Source organism: Vulpes lagopus, chromosome 2 (genome assembly GCF_018345385.1).
Source record: "Vulpes lagopus strain Blue_001 chromosome 2, ASM1834538v1, whole genome shotgun sequence".
In the NCBI taxonomy this organism is placed as follows: domain Eukaryota; kingdom Metazoa; phylum Chordata; class Mammalia; order Carnivora; family Canidae; genus Vulpes; species Vulpes lagopus.
This window is the reverse complement of record NC_054825.1, coordinates 166,026,207-166,039,871: the sequence shown is the minus strand read 5'-3', so window position 1 is coordinate 166,039,871 and position 13,665 is coordinate 166,026,207. Positions and strand designations below refer to the sequence as shown.

Here is a 13,665-nt window from a genome sequence, read left to right as displayed (position 1 = left end):
AGTAGTTAGATAGGCCACTGGTTCTTTGGATAGATGATGGATGGATGGATGGATGGATATTTGGATGATTGAGTGGCTAGATAAATGACAGTGATATGATGTATTATCTATTGCTGCATAATAAATCATCCCCAAACAGAGCACCTTGAAAGAAGTAACATTTATTTAGTCACACTATTTCTGAGATTCAGGAATCTCGGAGCAGCTCAGCTGGTTTTTGCTGAGTCCCTTGTTTGGATGAAGTCAAGTACTCCATCAGGGGTTCAGTCATGTGGGGCTAGAGGATCCACTTCCAAGCTCATATACATGGTTGTTGACAGGCATCAGCCCCTCACTGGCTCTGGCTGGAAGCCTCAGTTCCTTACCACATAGGCTGGCTCTCCCCAAGGCAAGGAATCCAAGAGATAACAAGAGTGAGCCCAAGACAGAAAATGCAGTCTTTTATAACCTAATCTCAGAAGCAACTATATTGTATTGGTCATACAGACCAACCCTGATACAATGCAGAAGGCATCTGCATACACCAGAAAGTGAGGATCGTTGGGGCCCCCAATAATTCATGTCTCTCCCTCCTGCAAAATATACTCACCTCCTCCCAAGTGCCCGCAAAGTCTCTTCCCATGACAGCATCAGCCTAAAGTCTGGAACCTCATCACCTACATCGGGTCTGAGAGTGGTGAAGCCCTCACTCTGTTGGCCTGTGAACTAAAGAGACAAGTGATGTGCCAGCCACATGCCCTATATACAATGGTGGGACAGGCACAAAGTAAGGCCATGTGTTCTCCTATTCAAAAAGAGTGAGAGGATTGGAGGGTGTACAGGTGTCACTGGTCCACAGCAATTTTGAAATCTGGTTGGACAACTGTGGGAAGTTCCTTGATGAGAACTTATTCCTACTACTTTCTCCATGGTTCTTGACTCCACCCTCTAGACTAGACTCCTCGCTTGGAATCCTCCTTGCTTCTTCATAAAAGGTAACGTTTTTGCAGCTGAGAGGGTTTTCATGACCTGCTTTCTTGTTAGGGGACTTTGGTGACCCAAGGGTCTTTTCATTTAGTAACCATCTCTGTCCCTTCCAGTCCAAGCTGACAACATTTCTGTTTATATATTAATCTGTACAAAAAAAAAAAGTGTGGGTCTTATGTGAATCTCTTTGGAGTTCACTCCATTACACAAAAGTCATGCCCATGATCTCTTTGAGATAAGCCCCTACCTTGGGGCTTTTACTGAGATGCTGAGTGACAGTGCCTGGAAGTTTAATAGAAGCCCTTTTGTCTGATTGAGAAGACACATCCTTAAACTCTAGAGCGCTGTTGTCTGACTGAAGGATACTCTAGGCAACACCTTTGATCTTTCCAAAGCCATCACCAAGAATTTTATAGTCACACCTTGGGCTTCATCTTTAGACCATGCCTTCCCAAGAGTGCTCTTTTTGACTCAGGTTTAGCATCCTTTGCCATCTGGGCAAACACAAGGTGAAGGCTGCAGTCCTCCTGTCTGCCAAGTCTATCCAAGACTCCTGACATCAGCTACAAGCTTGGAAGGCCCCAGGGCCATCCTCACTTCAGATTAGCTGCCTACAAATTCAGAGATTCCCACTGAGTCCCTCAGTTTCAATAATTGCTAGAAGTAGCTCTAGAGAGACACCCCTGGGTGGCTCAGTGGCTGAGCATCTGCCTTTGGCTCAGGGTGTGATCCCGGAGTCCTGGGATCGAGTCCCACATTGGGCTCCCCATGGTGAGCCTGCTTCTGCCTCTGCCTATGTCTCTGCCCCTCTCTGTCTCTCTCTCTCTCATGAATAAATAAATAAAATCTTAAAAAAAAAAGTAGCTCTAGAACTTAGGACAGCACTGGACTTATGATAATAGTTTTATTATAGCAAAAGAATATTATAGCCAAAGGAAGAGGTGCATAGGGTGGAATCTGGGACCGGGAGGGTCCCACATGCAAAGCTTTCATGACCCCAGAGACATATCACGCTCCTGGGAGCATACATGGTGTATCACCACACCAGGAAGCTCACCCAAGCTGTGATGTCCAGAATTTTGTTTTTTTAATGATTAATTTATTATTTATTTGAGAGAGAGAGAGAGAGAGAGAGAGACTATAAATAGGGGGAGGGGCAGAGGTAGAGAATATCCAGACTCCTGCTGAGCACGGAGTCTGACATGGGGTTCGATCCCAGGACCGTGAGGTCATGACCTGAGCCAAAACCAAGAGTCGGATACAACCAATTGAGCCAGCCAGGTGCCCCAGGTGTCCAGTTTTCACTGAAGTATCATTATGTAGGCATGACTGGATTATTCCCCATGTAGTTAACCTTAATCTTCATCTTACCTCCCTGATACACACGCTTCCCCTGGAGGTCAGTCTGATCTCACGTGGCCCCAACCCTCCCATCACATGGTTGGCCATTCGGGTATGACCAGCCCCCAGCTTGAGTTGTCTTGTTGGCACAGTATCAGATATGGCTCCAGGGGCTCACCCCAAGGAGCAAAGACATATCTGGCCACTCAGGAAATCCCAACGAGCTGGGGCAAAGACCACACCTCATTTTGGGTAAAGTTGATTCTTCACAGGGAGGTTGAGAATCTTCCAGACCTTCAAGTTTCAGCTCCTTCTGTTTAACATTTCTCTTCTTAGGGCACCTGGGTGGCTCAGTGGTTAAGCGCCTGCCTTCAGTTCAGGTTATGATCCTGGGGTCCTGGGATCGAGTCCCGCATCAGGCTCCCCACAAGGAGCCTGCTTCTCCCTCTGCTTATGTCTCTGCCTCTCTCTCTGTGTCTCTCATGAATAAATAAATTCTTTAAAAAGAAAAGATTTCTCCTCTTGCCTTTACTCTGAGTGGCAAGAAGAAATCAGGCAGCCGTTTGGCATTCTGGCTGGCAATCTCACAGGTGGATTGCCCGGCTCACTAGTTATGTGTTCTGAGTTCCACAAAACTGCACACAACACTGGTGCTAAACTTTAGTCACTTCACAACAAAAATCCCCTTTCCTTGGGCTTCTGGTCACGTGTTCCTCACCTCCCTTTGTGCCCTCACTGGCCAGCTCCTTGTGCTTCATGTTTCCATTAATAGTTTCCATTAATGTTTCAAGGCAATCTAGGCTCTGACAGGCTCTTTAAAGCCCTTCCAGCCCCTGCCCTTACCCTACTGCTCAGTGCCAAAGCCACTCTGCATTTTAGGCTTTTTGTTAGGGCAGCGCCCCACTCTTGGGATCAAAATTTTACTTGCTGTTTGTTTCTGGGTAACACAATCCCCTAAAACTGAAAATAACAAGCGTGTATTAGCTCACATAATTTCTGGGGATCAGGGGCCTGGGAGTCACTTAGCAGGGTGGCTTTTGCTCTGGGTCTCTTGTGAGGTTGCAGTCCAGATGTCATCACCCAGGGCTGCGGTGACTTGAAGGCTTGAAAGGGACTAGAGGGTGCACTTCCAAGATGACTCGCTGGTTTGCTGGTGGGAGGTCTGTTTCTTGCCATGTGAGCCTCTCCGTAGGGCTTCTCACAGAGCACGTGACCTGAGAGAGTTTGCAGCAGAAACAGAAGCCATGGTACCTTTATAATCTGATGTCCAGAGTCCCACACTATCATCGCCTCAATATTCTATTGTTCCCAGATCAACCCTGGTCACCGTAGTAGGGGACTATACTAGGACACGAACACCAAGAGGTGAGGATCCTTGGGAGCCACCTTGGGGACTGGCTACCAGAGTCCTTCCACCCATTCTACAGACGAGGAAAGTGAAGCTCAGACTCTTGATGTCAGCCACACGGGCACACAACTCAGAGGTGGTAGAGCTGGGACTCAAGGCTCTTGTTCTTAACCTCCTTCTGCTTCCCGCAGGATGTCGATGCTCTGGATTTGGAGATGCTGGCCCCCTACATCTCCATGGATGATGACTTCCAGCTCAGCTCCAGTGAGCAGCTACCCAGGGCCTTCCACAGACCTCCAGGAGCCATCCCCAGGCCCCGTGCGCGGAGCTTCCATGGCCTGTCACCCCCAACCACTGAGTCCTCCCTGCTGCCCCGCTGGGGGAGTGACCCCCGACTGAGCTGTTCCAGCCCTTCCAGAGGGGACCCCTCGGCCTCCTCCTCCATGGCTGGGGCTCGGAAGAGGTGAGGATATAAGGGGAGGGACCCCCTGTCTTGCTTCTACCTCCTGTTTCAGCCCCATCCCTCATCATTCCTCCTGCTGGCCTGCTGGCCTCTGCTCCAGCTGGGCTTTCGGTGTCCCCAGCCCATGCCATGTTCGTTTCAACCTCTGTTTTTGCCTCAGCTGTGCCCCCCCATCCCACCCCAGAGTGCCCTCCACTGTTCTCTTTGTTTATCCAGTCCACCAGAGCCCTCTCCTTTGGAACAGATTTTTATCTGGCCTAGTGATGATTTTTGTCACAGTTAAAAGGACATTGCAAGTGTCAAAGCAACTGTCTAAAACCAAGTTTCCTAACACCTTTGAGAATCTGTGGAAAGCTATGGACTCTTTCCCAAGAACATTTACACACACATACAGGCGCACAATTTTGCATATAATTTCAGAGGGTTCATGTCTGCCTTCCAGAGACATTAAATTACTAATACTCAAGTTTTTACTTTCCACGTTGTAGGCATGTGCCCATTTAGTGTCCAGAATGGTCCCTTTACTATCTGTATGAGGCTTTATGGATACATCTCATTATTTCCCAAGGCTCTCAGCTTGGTGCTGGATATGCAGGGGGTGCCTAAATAAAGACTTACTGAACAAGGGAGGGAGGAAATTAATAAATACAGCAGATGGATGGATGCTGAGTGGGTAGGTGGTAGATGGGTCACTGGATGAATGGGAAGATGGATTGGTGGATGGGTGGGTAGATGGGTGGATGGATGGGTGGATGTATGATTGGTGGATGGAGAGATGGGTAAGTGGGTAGATGGATGGATAGATGACAGATGGATGGGTGGATGATGGGTGGATGGATGGGTGAGTGCATGAGTAAAGGAATAAACAGGCACCTGGGAAAGTGAATGAGTGCTTATCACCTGCTTACAGTGGTGCCCACACCTGCTTGGGTTGTTGTGTTCTGAGATTCTGTTTCCCTCCAGGACCCTAGCTCAGAGCTCAGAAGACGAGGCTGAGGGGGCGGAGCTGCTGGGAGTGAGACCCCCCAAACGGTCCCCTAGCCCAGAACCCGAAAACTTCCTGCTGCCTCCCCTCAGCCTGGTATGTTGGGTGACTCATGTGATTCTCTGGCCCTCAGAACCTAGTGGCCTTAAGCCTACTGTTTTATGGGTGGGAAAACCAGAGAGGGGCAGGTACTGGCTGAAGGTCAAATGGAAGGTCAGTCATCCAGGTGAGGCTAGGACCTTGATTTGCTAGCTCAGGTCAGGGGTATGGAAGGGCTCTGCAAATTTATGTAAGTTGGTGGTAAGTTCTAAGAAGAAAAATTAAGCAGGGTGAAGGGGAGAAATGACAAATGTTAGTAGGTATAGGAACCTCCTCTTCTCCCGAGAGCCTCCCCCCAAACCTAGACAGTTCTTGGCCTTGGATTATTAGTGTAGCATTAAGAGTCCAGACACTGGAGTCAGACTGACTTAAGTTCAAGTCTGCCACCTAGTAACTGTGAGACCATCGGGCAGGTGGATGGGACCACTGTGAACCTCAGTTTCCTCATCTGGGAAGTGGGATGGTTACATCTCACAGGACTCAAGAGAAACAAATGAAATTAGGCCCATCCTTAGTGGCTGTGATAAATAGTATAAAAACAAGCAAGCAAAGGCAGCATCCCGTATCCCGCCTTCCCCCATCTCCCTGCTTCCATCTCACCTCTGCTGTCCTTTCTGCCCTTTCCAAAACCCATCCTAGGCTGCACCACTTCCTCCCTCCAGGATCTTCCGTGGCTCTCTGGCTCCTCACTCAGAGCAGGGCTATTTGTGGTTAATAGTATCAACAGCTGATATTTACTGAGTGCTTACCTTGCAGCAGACACTGTACTAAGTGCCTTGCATGATTAAGTTATTTAATCCCCATGACCACTCTTAAGATGTTGTTACCATGATCGTTACTATTAGCATTCACATTTGCACATGAGAGGACAAGCAACTGCATGGGTCAGTGTCTAGGAATCAGCAAGAGGTGGTGCATCACCATGGGGCCAGCAGCATGGGGAGCTGGCACTGTCCCTTGCCTGAAGGCACACGGCAGAGGGTGGTCACTCGATCCTGGAGACAGTAGGTCTTGTGAGAGCCAAAACCTTCCATGGCGGGACACAGCCAACCCAGGACGACCCAGCAGAGATGCAGCTAGATCAGATACCCTTGCTTTCTCGTCCATCGTGCTGGCATCTCCCGTTAACATGAACATGTGGAGCAAGGCTGCATGTTGATTGGGTCCATGTGCATGGTCTACCTGCTGGGGCACAGGTGAAGGGCAGGACGGGGCTCTGGAGGGACACACGGAGGAGATATAGGACATTGGCTTAACCCACAGTCACATAGCCCATAAGCGGCCGCTGGACCGTGCAGAGCTCTTAACCACATTGCACCATCCTGTCTCCTGGGATATTGATGACGATGATGGTTGTGGCAGCTTTGTCTCTCTCCTACAGAGTTTCCTTCTGACAGGAGGGCCAGCCCCAGGGAGCCAGCAGGATCCCAGCACCCACCTCCTGGAACTGAATGAGCCCCTGCGTGAGTAGCAAGGCCCTGGATCCCTCTCTCCCCAAGAAGGTGCCCCAGATGGCTGAGGGGGGGGCAATCCAGAAAGTTGGGGGCAGCTGTCAGTGCCTGTATGCAACCCTGGTAAAGACAGACATCCCCTTTCTGCTCTCAGCAGCACTGTGAGGAGGAAAGAGAGGCCCTGAGGGGTGGAAGGCAGAGGCTTCCCAGAGCTGCCCTTTGGGGTGGAAGCTGAGCCCAGGCTCAGTCTAGGCTCCCGAAGCCTGTGTCTGATTATGCTTTGGGCTTGTCCTGCCTTGGTCATTCCCAGCTACGTGGCTTTGGGAAATAGTTTTTGCTTCTGGAGCCTTGCCTCCTCCGACAGATGTGTTATAATAGTTCTAACCTTAAGGAGATGTGTGCAGGAACTGTGGAGGGGCAGCACAAGGAGAGCCCAGCACAAGATCTGATTGGTAGTAAACACTCAAGAAATGTCTGCCCTCACGCCATGTTGGCCCCACAGCCCCGCCACCGAGCCACAGAGCGAGACCGGCGGCTAGGCTTGTTTGCGCTACCATCCTCACCTTCCAGCACTCCTGTCAGTAGCCAGAGCTCCACTCCAAACCTCCACACATCTGACCCAGGCCTCCCTCCACTCCAAACTCATCCATGGCTCCCTAGTGCCCTTCCGAGAAAGAACAGGCTCCTCACCTTGTCCTCCAGTCTCTGCGGAGTCTGACTGCTGCACATCCTCTGTTCCAGCCACAGTTACGGTCTTTTGTTTGGTTCATTCTGTCCTTCAGACATGAAACAAAGATTTACTGAACACAAATAAGTGCCAGGCACTGTCCTGGGAGCTGGGACACAACTGTGAACAAAACAGAAATCCCTGCTGTCACAGAGCTGAAGGGAGGCAAGAGAGGGAAACACATGCTTCTGGGAAAAATAATGCATGCAAAGGGAAAAGGAACTCTGGGGTGGGGGGAGGGGGGTGGGATTTCAATTTCAAGTAGTACAGTTAAGAGTGGTCTCATTGAGAAAGTGACATTTGAGCAAAGACTTGAAGGAAGTGAGAGAGTAAACCATGAAAATTTCTAGGGGAAGAGCATTCGAGGTGGAAGGAAGAGCAAATGCAAAGGTCCTGAGGTAGAAGTGTATCTTAGCTGGGGGAAGCAAGGCCAGTACAACTGCAGCAAAGAAGGAAGAAGGGTTGGGGGACTAATTACATGGGGACTCCAGAAGGCATCCTGCTGACCTTGAAGCAATCTGGCTTGAGGAGATAGCCTCAGGGCCTTTGCATATGCTGATCCTTCTGCCTGAAATGCTTTTCCTTCTATTCTTTGCCTAATTACTGCATCCTTTAGATCTCAGATCAAATATTACCCCTTCTGTGGAGCCCTCCCTAACTTCCTAAGCTCATGGTGTTTGCCATTTGATTTTTGGCTGTCCTCTCCCTGTGGGTATGAGCCGTGTGAGGGCAGGGGCCAGGCTTGTCTTGTCACTGCCATACTCTACAGTCTGGGTGAGGCAGGGCAGTGGCTGAGCACAGAGCAGGGCCTCAGTACATGTTTGTAAAGGAAGAACTAAGATTTATCTAGCACTCACTCTGTGCCAAGTTTTGTGCAAAACCTACTGTATACATGACCGAACTGACACCCCTTGCTGGAACTCAGGACGGGGAGTTTCGTCTGTCCCATTACCTGCCCTGTCCCCCGTGCCTGGCACACAGCAGGTGCTCAATAGACATTTTCCGAATGGGGTAGGTATAAGTAAGTACGCCTGTTCCCTCAATGACGACAGCTCATTTACTGAGCGCTCACCAGTGCTAATTATTGTTCAAAGCACTTTACAGGGATTCACTGGTTTACTTCCCACGGCAGCCCTGGAAAGGAAGTAGCAGTAGCCCATTTTGCAGATGAGGTAGCTGGCGCAGAGAGAGGTGAAGTCACCTGCCTCGGCTCACACAGCAAGTAAAGAGCGGCAAACTCAGGCAGCATCTGGCTCCAGCTGCCTTAAACATCCCGAGCACCTGAGGTTCAGAGATTAGAACTTGCCCACGATTTTCCTACGATGTGAATCCAGGCACGCCTGCCTCACCACCCACGCTTTTAACTGTCATGAGGGGAAGATGGGTTTGGGTAGTAATTCCCCACTGGCTGACCTTCCCATCTTCCCCCACAGGCCTGGGCCCCTCGCTGCTCTCTCTCTACCCGGATGAGGACACCGTGGAGCCCAGGAGCCACTTCCAACCAGCGGTGGGCTTGGCCCAGGCCAACTGAGCCAGGCCCTGTTCCCTTCTCCCTGCCACTCCCCAGAAAGGACCTCAACCACACTCCACGCCGGCAGCCAACGCACAGGATGGGGGTGCCAGGAGAGGGGTTCCCTCTCTCTTCTTGGTGGCCCCTGCCCATCTTGGGCCTACCTCAGCCCTCACCCCTCTGCCCCCGACATCTGGGGGCTCTTTGGGGTGGTCTCAGCTCAGTGACCTCTGGGAGGAGGGTCCCTGGAGCCCTCCTCCTCCTTCTCTCAGGACTTCCCTTGGGGTTCTCAATACTGCTTACCTCATCTCTTTCTCCAACTCTCCTGGCTCAATTTTGGTAATTGGGGGGGGAGGTTGGGATTCAGACCTGTGTTTCTGGGCTCTGGGGAGTATTGATAACCATGATCACCTTTCTTTCCATCCATCTTTCTTTTATTTTTATCTTTGTTGTTCTCATGATGTTTTTAATTGCTATGAATTGCCTGGGGTCCATGAGAATGCAGGACCCTGATCCCCCCTCCTCCCTCAGGTATTAATGGGGAGGGGCCTCTGGCGCAGACTTCACCCCTAGCAACTTCTGATCAATCCCTTAGCCTCCCAAGTGGCCACCCCGCTCCACTCGCCCCTCCACTTGGGACTTCTGTAGCCCCCAGCCTTGCCGGGACACTAGCTCCATTTACGGGCTTCCTATTACCAGGGGTAACCTGCAGCTTCCTCTGCTCCCGGACCATGCAACCTCGAGCTCTCTATGCTTCTAGACCACACAACCTCAGACCTTCTCTAGTCCTAGACTGCACAGCCCCCAGCAGGTTGGGTTCAGACCCCATATCCCCCAAACCCCTCTTCTCGTCCTGGACCCACCACCTCTAGCGCTGTCTCTTTTCATACTTCCGTGGTCTCCTAAGTTGTCTGGTTCTAGGTCTCACAGCTCCCAGGTCCCTCAAGCTCCAGAGCCTACACCCACCAGAGTCCTCTGGTTCTAGAACTCACTCTGACCTCCTCTGGTTCCAGACCTCTCTGTAAATAAGTCTCCCTTGTACCAGATGTCACATGCTCCAACTCCTGCTGATTCCACCTCTTACAACCAACAACTGCCTCTGATTCCAGACTGAACCCACAACCCAAGCTTCGTATTGGTTTTAGTCTTCCTCATGTGTGATACATTTGGCTCCAAACCCAGAATTCCAAATTTCTAAGTCATTTTGGTGGTACACTTCACAATGCCCAGCTCATTCCTTTTCAACTTTTTACACTCAACACTTGCTTTTCCAATCAAAGAGGAGTGAAATGAGTTTTATGTCACTCTTACAACCATTATAGTACTTCCAGGGCAGACACCGCACGCCAGGTCTCTTCTGCTCTAGACCTTGTGACCTCCACCATCCACTGGTTCCTGACTACATCACCTTTAGAACTTGCAGTTCCCAGGACCCTGTGATTCCAGAGATGATGATCTCTTTTCTCTGATTTTTGAACGTGGCTTCAGATGTCTTCTGATTCCAGACCACACCCTGTTAATTCCTGTGGTTCTAGACCTCACAATCTCCAGTTTGCTCCCCAGATCTTATGACTCCAAATTACTCTAGATCTAGAACTTAGCTTTCAGACATCTTCTGATTATAGACCTTGCCTTTATACATTTTTCTGGTTCTAGACCCTACAATGCCCAACTCCTGATTTTAGATCTAGATCTTATGACTCCAAAATCTCTCTGGTTCTAGAACTCAGTTCTTAGAGTTTTGTGAATTCTATTCTTGCTCTATAGATTCCTCTGGTTCTAGGCCTCACAGCCTCCAGCTATCTCTGACTTCAGATCCAAATTCTTTTGGCTCTAGAACTTAGCCTCCAGGTGTTCCTGATTCTACAATCTGGATGTCACCCTGTGGATTCCTCTGGTTTGGATTCCTCTGACTCTCTGATTCCAGACCCCATCCTCATAACTCTATTCTAGGCTTCCTATCCTACTCAACTTGCCTCACTTCCTGTTCTGTCTCAAGTCTTCCCATTCCAAGTCCCTCTGCTAGGGGACTTCATGCTCAAGCCTCGCCATCCTCAAGCTCATACCTTACAGTTTCCCTGTCCTAGAGCCACCATCACTGCCCCCCTTAGCTCTCCAGGGATGCACTTACCTTTAGTTTACCCCAGGTACCTGGGGGACCTGGGGCTCCCTTTATAATCCAAGAGACTTCCCCAGCCGCACAGAGACACGCACAGCCCTATCTGCATATCACAGGGTGGGGAGAGAGGCCAGGACTCCTCAGTCTTCTACGACCACCTTTGTGTCACTCTTACCCTCCAAACCTATTTCTACGATGGTGCTACTCTGGGTCTCCCACACAAAAAGGCCTCCCTCTCTCAGCTCAATTCACCCCCTTTTTGGAAGGCACTTCTCACTGTTTTGTCATGGGATGGCCTATCCAGATTGGTGCTATGGGGGAAGAGGGTCTGGGCCCTCTCTCCCTCAGGGGGTAATCTGGGCCCTCAAATTAGGTTCCGGGGAACTGGGCTGGGTTGGGGAGGGGAAGGGACTGGACCAGCCACTCTGGCTCTGAAACCCACTAATTTCTACACCACCATAAAGATCTTGCCTTGGTGGGCACCAGAGCTCCGTGTGTTGACTCATCTGTGGGGTTGCTTCAGGGTATGTGGGTACACTGGCTGTTCCATGTCGCTGTGAGTGTGTGTGTGTGTGACTGTGTTCCTATATGGGTCTATGTAAAGTTGTATGCCTGGAGATGTTTTAAGTCTATTTATTGTGACATTTGCTGTGACATAATTCTGTGAACCTGTGAGGGGTGGGGAGTTGTAATTCCTTCTACCTGTATGTTAGTGTCTGAGTGAAATGATTCTGCTTTGTGTTTCTGGTTACTTTGGGTTTCTGTGTTCCTGAATGTGGGAGGTTTTGTGGTGTTACAATTATGCTTACACATATGGGACTGTTTTGACACTATCATTCTGTATACTGGTATATGTATGACATGGTTCTCTGTATTTGAGTGTGTGTGTGTGTGTGAGAAAGAAAGAGGGAGAAAGAGAGACTGTGTGTCGACAGATTCAGGTGCAGATGGGTGTGCCTGTTCTGTCCCATCTCTGTATGACTTTTATAATAACCCTCTTCCTATGTTCCATGCAGGAATCTTTTTTTATTACTACTTTAAAGTTTTTTAAGTAATCTCTATACCCAACGTGGGGTTTGAAATCATGACCCCAAGGTCAAGAGCCACATGCTCTACTGAGCCAGCCATGACCCTATCATGTAGGAATCTTTTTAAAGAAATAAAACTTTCAGGCCTCGTTGCTCCCTTGCCTAAAATGCTTTTTTCTTCCTTCCTCCTTCACACTTGGTTATCTCCTACTCATTCTCAGCTCTTGGTTCAAACATCCCCTCCTCCAGGAACTCTTCCCTGCTTGTCCAACAGGGTGAGCCCCTCCTCTCCCCTCTCAGGTCTAGGTACTCAATACCACTCTGAGTATTTTATCGGAGTGTATATAAAAAGTGCTTACTCTGTGTTAGGCCCTCTGCTAAATACTTTATTCCTATGATCTTATCAAATTTCCTCTAATCATATATAATAAGCACAGTTATTGTCCCCATTTTACAGAAGAGGAAACAGGTTCAGAGAGGATGATCACTTGCCAGGGTCACACAGCAGGGAAGGAGTGAGCTGGATTCGAATCAGGGATTCAAATCCATCACAGCAGCCTTCCCATACACACTTCTAAAAATCTCAAAAATCTAGAGTCTAGGGACAGTGGAGCAGGGCTGAAGAGCACAGAATCAGATGGGACAAGGTGAAGTCCTGGCCCTGCCACTCTCATTGTATGACCTTGGGGAAGAAGTTGGTTGACTTCTACAAACCTCGGTGTCCTCAGTGGTAAAATGGAGCTGATACTATTATCTACCTTCTAGGCTGATTGTTGGCTATGATACGAGGTGGTGGGATCCGGCTGTCAGGACAAGGCAACTGAGAAGTGGGACAGCTGTGGTTATAAGATGGGAGCCCCAGCAGGTCCTTAAATGATTTAGTGCCATGGTTCCACAGGAGGATCAGTTGAGGGCTTGGAGAGGATGGTCTGCTAGGATGTAATGGTTGGGGTGGGGGGGGTGTGCGCGCGCGCGCGCGCGCGCGCGCGCATCTGGAGATGTTGCCTGGGGCTATCCTATTCAGTGTTTCCTAGGTAATGCAGTAGAAAGAGTAGGTTTTTCTAAGGGCACTGTGGTAGGCTGGGGACTAGGGGATGGGATGAAGAAAGGAGATGGTGCAACAAACTTCTGAGCCTTGCTCAGGACTAGGGCATCCAGAGCGCCTTCAGTTAACAGACAGAGATACAGTTAACCTTCAGGGTTGGAACTTTAGTCTCTTGGTTTGAGAATCCAAGCATTTTTCAGAGGGGGGTAATTGCCCCTAATTGCTCAAGGTCACCCAAATAACCGGCCGTAGGGCTAGTCTCCCGGCTCTGGTTCTGCGTGGGGCACGGGGCTGCCTTGCAGCCACACCCACCCACCCACCCAAGAAGACCCCGGGGAAATCGCTGGGGAACCCCCCTCCAGAACTTCGGCGGCCTTCGAACACGGCAACTTCGCGAACGCGGGCCCAGCCAGACCTTCCCCGCTCGCCCCCGCCCGCGCGGCCCCCTTTCGCCCTCCCCATTGGCTCGTTCTACGAAGGGCGCTGTCTAGGGGCCCTCTGGTCACCTTGTCCTCCGCGCGCTCTATGGCGAAAGGGCCCTGCGCAGGCGCGCGAAGGGAGCCTTCGGGGCCCGCGCTTTACG

The 13,665-nt window shown here is 50.2% G+C and overlaps 1 protein-coding gene and 1 long non-coding RNA gene across 7 annotated transcripts in view; one reads left to right on the top strand and one right to left on the bottom strand.

The window, feature by feature from the left end:
• HIF3A (hypoxia inducible factor 3 subunit alpha) overlaps positions 1–12,209 on the top strand; it is a 29,797-nt gene extending 17,588 nt beyond the window's left edge. For all 5 annotated transcript variants that reach the window (XM_041746290.1, XM_041746289.1, XM_041746292.1 and 2 more), the window contains 4 exons: positions 3,847–4,118; positions 5,082–5,199; positions 6,584–6,665; positions 8,814–12,209. In XM_041746290.1, the coding sequence (XP_041602224.1) occupies positions 3,847–4,118; positions 5,082–5,199; positions 6,584–6,665; positions 8,814–8,911 (570 nt within the window). In that variant the 3' untranslated portion in view covers positions 8,912–12,209. The remainder of the gene's footprint in view (positions 1–3,846; positions 4,119–5,081; positions 5,200–6,583; positions 6,666–8,813) is intronic.
• On the bottom strand, positions 146–13,617 carry LOC121485682. 2 transcript variants are annotated; one of them, XR_005986345.1, is made up of 3 exons: positions 13,589–13,617; positions 7,344–7,500; positions 146–3,521 (listed from the first exon to the last, which is right to left on the bottom strand). It is a non-coding gene; the product is annotated as an uncharacterized LOC121485682 (long non-coding RNA). The 2 variants fall into 2 exon arrangements; XR_005986344.1 differs by lacking the exon at positions 13,589–13,617 and adding an exon at positions 11,022–11,094.
• Between the last annotated feature and the right edge of the window lie 48 nt (positions 13,618–13,665).